Here is a 6,369-nt window from a genome sequence, read left to right as displayed (position 1 = left end):
AATAAACACCATTTACTTAATCTTTGATCATCAAGAGTCTTACAATAATAAAAGAGAATACATTATAAGCATGGGTAATCCTCAATGGGAATTGGGGATTACCGGAAAGTTAAATCTGTCAAACAACTCCCTTGATCCCCCAGTTCCTCACTATGTCATCATCATCATGTCTCCTGAGAGACATGACATGGAGTTCTGGTTTGTTACTTAAAACGTTGATTTGGTGATCTGTGATCGGTTGCGTGTGTGTGTGTGTGTGTGTGTGTGTGTGTGTGTGTGTGTGTGTGTGTGTGTGTGTGTGTGTGTGTGTGTGTGTGTGTGTGTGTGTGTGTGTGTGCGTGCGTGCGTGCGTGCGTGCGTGCGTGCGTGCGTGTGTGTGTGTGTGTGTGTGTGTGTGTGTGTGGTTTCTGTTCATTTGTTTAAAGAAGCAGTCTGCAATATTTCTGTGTGGTAATGAAGTCAGATAACAGACAGCAAACGTTCCCGGCGCTATGTGTGAGCCCGGTCCCCCCTCACCCTCTGGGTTGGCGCGGTGCTTCAGGGAGGCGGGCTGCGTCCACCACTGCAGGGAGAAGTGGGCCACCTCCGCTGTGCAGGGGGGCCGGCACTCAGAACAAATTTACAAAGACTGAGTAATAATTCCTTTAATTAAGTAATAACCATATTGAAAGATAAGCTACTTAAAAAGTACGCTGAAAAAGTGAATCACAAGTTTGTCATTAAACATTTGGTTTAAATTGTGTTAATATCACATACTCTTATCTATGGTGTTTTAGTTTGGACTTTAGTTTGGCCTTGTCAGCAACCTTTTTAATGGCCTTCAAACCCCACCGACCCAGTCCTACGATTGCTAAACCTGCAAACACAACGATAGCAGCTGCAGGGTTCAACGCCACATGGATTGCAATAACTACTTGCGATGCAGAAGACACAAACACACACAAACACACACAGACAAATACACACACACACACACACACACGCACACACACACACACACACACGCACACACACACACACACACACACACACACAAAAACAAATTATTGTGATGCTGTTTACATGAGTATAATATACGCTGTTGTCCACAATAACAGGAAGGATAGACTGCTCTGTAGTAATAAGGGAGTTATTGTGAGATAAGTAGACCACAGATAAATACTCTATTTTATAAATTAATAAGTAGCCCTCCCCTGTAGCTACCACAGTACACACATCTCTCCAGGAAGACTCTGTCGAGATAGACTTATGCCGTAGCGCAACCCTGTAGCGAAGTGTTCACAGTTATTCGAAATTAAATTGTACAGTGGCTTGGAGCCCACCAGCTGGAGAGCTTCTTCCACGATGATCTTGGCGTCCCGGGGTTGGCACTTGCCGTCCAGTAAATTGTTGATTTTCCATTTGGCATCTCCAACAACAGCTTTCAGTTCCTCGTACTTCACCACAGCTTTTGTAATTAACATAGCCCCGCTGCTGCTGCCACTGCTGCTGCTGCTTGTTGCACTGGATCCTTTAGAGTAAAATGACAATGTATTTTATATGTATTAAAGAGTTCAATTCACTTTCAGACCCATACATAGATTTCTTGAAGTAGGATATGTTTAAGTCATGAGAAGATGTCAGCAGGCCCTGTGTTTAGTTCGTATTTTAAGAAATGTTGTGTGTTGTTAGGCCTACTTACCATTTAGTGTCATGTGAACAACAAAGCCATCCCCAACGTATACAGCCCAATGCTTGTATAAATCATGAAAGATTTCTATCAGGTCCCCAGGTTGTGGGTCCTTTTGATTCTAATTAAACATAAGAGATATTATTTAGTCTCCTTCAGTCATAAAACCTACGGTAAGGAAGAGCATTACAAATGACATTCAACAGTTTGGACATAGACTCACCACGGGAGACATCTTGATGCAAATTTTCCTTTAAAAAATGTACTCAGGAATTAACAACAGAAATCATAGAGGGTTGAATATTAAAATGAGGTTATCATAATAATCACGAACATTAGCCAATAGCAAATCACATTTAAGGCTATTTAAATGGTGTCTTAGCCTTCAATAGGCCAGCTGTGACGACTAGGCCTACACATCGAGGTATTTTAATCAAGCTACCAGATGAGAGTTGAATTTTGATCTTATTTCTGTGAAAGAACATCAAAAACGGCATCCTATATCTGAACTTAGATAGGACTACATATTTAAAAAAAAATGGTCCTACCTCTGCTTGTCCGAGGAAGTGCCTTAAGAAAGTGATCTGCTTGATCCAAAGAGCAAATATATATCTGTGTAAAGAAAACTTTCGCTTTCATTATGAGTCGTCATAAAGGAAGCACATAGCTTTGGAGGTGGAGGGGAGAGTTTTTGGCAGGAGGACTATTAGAATCAGCACCACCGTTATTTTCCAACCACCAAAGCCTACGAACCGTGGTAAAGTTAGTTTTATATTGGACGTTGGATATTCGACACATTCGAAAAATCTATTTAGCACTGGCTTCGATGGACGAATTTGTGTCAAACCAACTTAGATGTGTTAATACAAGGCCTACCTATGTAAAACAAACCTTATAGCTTAAAAAGAAAAACACCATTTGATTTTATAAAAAAATGTAATGTTAAAAAAGGCTATAAATCTATTATGGGGCTTGACCTTTTGACCTACCCATATCAAAACACATCTGGTGAACTCAGCTAACTGCCCCACACATAACACAAAGCTTCTTTTCTCAAAATACCTACCCTTTGATTTTATATATATTTTTTACTCAGAAAAAGCTATAAATCTATTATGCGGCTTGACCTTTTGACTTACCCATATCAAAACACATCTGGTGAACTCAGCTAACTGCCCCACACATAACACAAAGCTTATTTTTTCCAAAAACCCACCTTTTGATTTTATACTATTTTTTTAATGTTAAAAAAAGCTATAAATCAATTATGCGGCTTGAACTTTTGACCTACCCATATCAAAACACATCTGGTGAACCGATCTAACTTCCCCACACATAACACAAAGCTTCTTTTTTCCAAAAACCCACCTTTTGATTTTATACTATTTTTTTAATGTTAAAAAAGGCTATAAATCTATTATGCGGCTTGACCTTTTGACCTACCCATATCAAAACACATCTGGTGAACTCAGCTAACTGCCCCACACATAACACAAAGCTTCTTTTCTCAAAATACCTACCCTTTGATTTTATATATATTTTTTACTCAGAAAAAGCTATGCATTTTTTCAATTCACGAAAAGCAACAGGCCCAGACAACATTCCAGGCCGGGTGTTGAAGGACTGCGCTGAGGAGTTAAAGAATGTATTCACTGACGTCTTTAACATTTCTTTGAGGCAAGCTGTAGTTCCGTCACATTTCAAGGCCACTATCATCATACCTGTGCCAAAGAAACCTGCTCCATCCTGCTTCAATGACTACCGACCCGTTGCACTGACCCCCATCTTGATGAAGTGTTTTGAACGGCTAGTTATGTCACACGTCAAGTCCTCCCTCCCAGCCACCCTAGACCCCTACCAGTTTGCTTATCGAGCCAAACGGTCCACCGAGGATGCGATCTGCTCTGCTCTCCACCCTGCCCTCACCCACCTGGACACAACAGACTCATACGTCAGAATGCTGTTCTTAGATTTTAGTTCCGCATTCAACACCATCATCCCACAACAACTTATCTGTAAACTGGTCCAGCTGGGGCTCAGCACCTCGCTTTGCAACTGGGTGCTGGACTTCCTCAGCGAGAGGCCACAGACAGTACGGGTCGGCAATAACACCTCGAGCAGCATCACACTCAGCACTGGGGCCCCCCAAGGCTGTGTGCTCTCGCCCCTGCTCTTCACCCTGCTGACTCATGACTGCACACCAACCTACAGCACCAATCACATGGTGAAGTTTGCGGATGATACCACTCTGGTGGGTCTCATCACTAAGAACGATGAGACCAGCTATAGGAAGGAGGTCAACCTTCTGACCATGTGGTGCAGCAACAACAACCTCCTGCTGAATGTCAGCAAAACTAAGGAGATCGTTGTTGACTTCAGGAGACGCCACACTGAGCACCCACCACTGACCATCGATGGTGCGGCAGTGGAGCGAGTGAGTGGCACAAAATTCCTGGGGGTGTACATCAGCGACGACCTCTCCTGGACCACCAACACTGCATCACTGGCGAAGAAAGCCCATCAGCGCCTCTACTTCCTCCGAAAATTGAAGCAAGCACGAGCCCCCCCATCAATCATGTGCACATTCTACCGAGGCACCATTGAGAGCATCCTGTTCAGCTACATCACCGTGTGGGGCGGGAGCTGCACTGAATACAGCAGGAAAGCCCTGCAGCGCGTGGTTAACACAGCTGCAAAGATCATCGGTGCCCCACTCCCCTCCATGCAACACACATACAGCACTCGCCTCACCCGCAAAGCGACCAGGATTGTGAGCGAGGCCAGCCATCCCGCTCACAGTCTGTTCACCCTCCTGCCCTCTGGAAGAAGGTATCGGAGCCTGCATGCCCGCACCACCAGACTCAAAAACAGCTTCATCCACCAGGCTGTCAAGAAACTAAATTCTCTCCCCTCTCTCCCCTCAGCCACATCAACAGGGCTGTCAGTAAGCTGAAATACCCCCCCCCCCCCCCCCCCCTGCTTTCTGCCTTGCTACACTGTGGACTAACTGTATTTGCAATATTACTATTACTATTACTAGTTTAAATACACACCATACAGACTGAAATTGCTGCTATTATTTATTTATTTATCTATTTAAAAAATGCACTACTACATGACTTTTTGCTGCCAGTATTGACTGCCTCTTTGCACAAATATTTTTACTTATTTTATTCATACAGAACTCCTATATTTTATGTCATTGTCTATCTTGTCTATTTTTAGTGTTGTCTCGTATATTTGTGTTTGTGCCTTTGCACTTTTTATATGTTCACCGCGGGATAGGGGGAAACGTTTTCTCGATTCCCTCACATGTCTTGTACATGTGAAGTGTTGACAATAAAGCTGACTTTGACTTTGACTAAATCTATTATGCGGCTTGACCTTTTGACCTACCAATATCAAAACACATCTGGTGAACCCATCTAACTGCCCCACACATAACACAAAGCTTATTTTCTCAAAATACCTACCCTTTGATTTTATATATATTTTTTACTCAGAAAAAGCTATAAATCTATTATGCGGCTTGACCTTTTGACTTACCAATATCAAAACACATCTGGTGAACTCAGCTAACTGCCCCACACATAACACAAAGCTTTTTTCCAAAAACCCACCTTTTGATTTTATACTATTTTTTTAATGTTAAAAAAGGCTATAAATCTATTATGCGGCTTGACCTTTTGACCTACCCATATCAAAACACATCTGGTGAACCCATCTAACTTCCCCAAACATAACACAAAGCTTCTTTTTGCCAAAAACCCACCTTTTGATTTTATACTATTTTTTCAATTTTAAAAAAGGCTATAAATCTATTATGCGGCTTGACCTTTTGACCTACCCATATCAAAACACATCTGGTGAACTCAGCTAACTGCCCCACACATAACACAAAGCTTCTTTTCTCAAAATACCTACCCTTTGATTTTATACTATTTTTTTAATGTTAAAAAAGGCTATAAATCTATTATGCGGCTTGACCTTTTGACCTACCCATATCAAAACACATCTGGTGAACTCAGCTAACTGCCCCACACATAACACAAAGCTTATTTTCTCAAAATACCTACCCTTTGATTTTGTATATATTTTTTACTCAGAAAATGCTATAAATCTATTATGCGGCTTGACCTTTTGACCTACCCATATCAAAACACATCTGGTGAACCCATCTAACTGCCCCACACATAACACAAAGCTTATTTTCTCAAAATACCTACCCTTTGATTTTATATATATTTTTTACTCAGAAAAAGCTATAAATCTATTATGCGGCTTGACCTTTTGACTTACCCATATCAAAACACATCTGGTGAACTCAGCTAACTGCCCCACACATAACACAAAGCTTCTTTTTTCCAAAAACCCACCTTTTGATTTTATACTATTTTTTTAATGTTAAAAAAGGCCATAAATCTATTATGCGTCTTGACCTTTTGACCTACCCATATTAAAACACATCTGGTGAACCCATCTAACTGCCCCACACATAACACAAAGCTTCTTTTTTCCAAAAACCCACCTTTTGATTTTATACTATTTTTTTAATGTTAAAAAAGGCTATAAATCTATTATGCGGCTTGACCTTTTGACCTACCCATATCAAAACACATCTGGTGAACTCAGCTAACTGCCCCACACATAACACAAAGCTTCTTTTCTCAAAATACCTACCCTTTGATTTTATACTATTT

The 6,369-nt window shown here is 41.2% G+C and overlaps 1 protein-coding gene across 1 annotated transcript; it reads right to left on the bottom strand.

The window, feature by feature from the left end:
* Positions 1-629: 629 nt before the first annotated feature.
* Positions 630-2,397, bottom strand: LOC115561203 (phospholipase A and acyltransferase 4-like). The gene is made up of 4 exons (XM_030381034.1): positions 2,218-2,397; positions 1,893-1,920; positions 1,682-1,790; positions 630-1,510 (listed from the first exon to the last, which is right to left on the bottom strand). The coding sequence occupies exons 2-4, from the start codon at positions 1,902-1,904 to the stop codon at positions 1,200-1,202; spliced, it is 432 nt and encodes a 143-aa protein (XP_030236894.1). The 5' UTR covers positions 1,905-1,920; positions 2,218-2,397; the 3' UTR covers positions 630-1,199.
* Between the last annotated feature and the right edge of the window lie 3,972 nt (positions 2,398-6,369).

The sequence above is a fragment of the Gadus morhua genome, chromosome 2, assembly GCF_902167405.1.
Source record: "Gadus morhua chromosome 2, gadMor3.0, whole genome shotgun sequence".
Lineage (NCBI taxonomy): Eukaryota > Metazoa > Chordata > Actinopteri > Gadiformes > Gadidae > Gadus > Gadus morhua.
This window is presented reverse-complemented; position numbering and strand designations above follow the sequence as displayed.

Bases quoted from the DNA above. Each gene is read 5' to 3' on its own strand.
- LOC115561203 (XM_030381034.1), bottom strand. The intron at 1,511-1,681 runs GTAAGTAGGCCT...TTTACTCTAAAG, and splicing joins TGTTCACATGACACTAAATG to GATCCAGTGCAACAAGCAGC.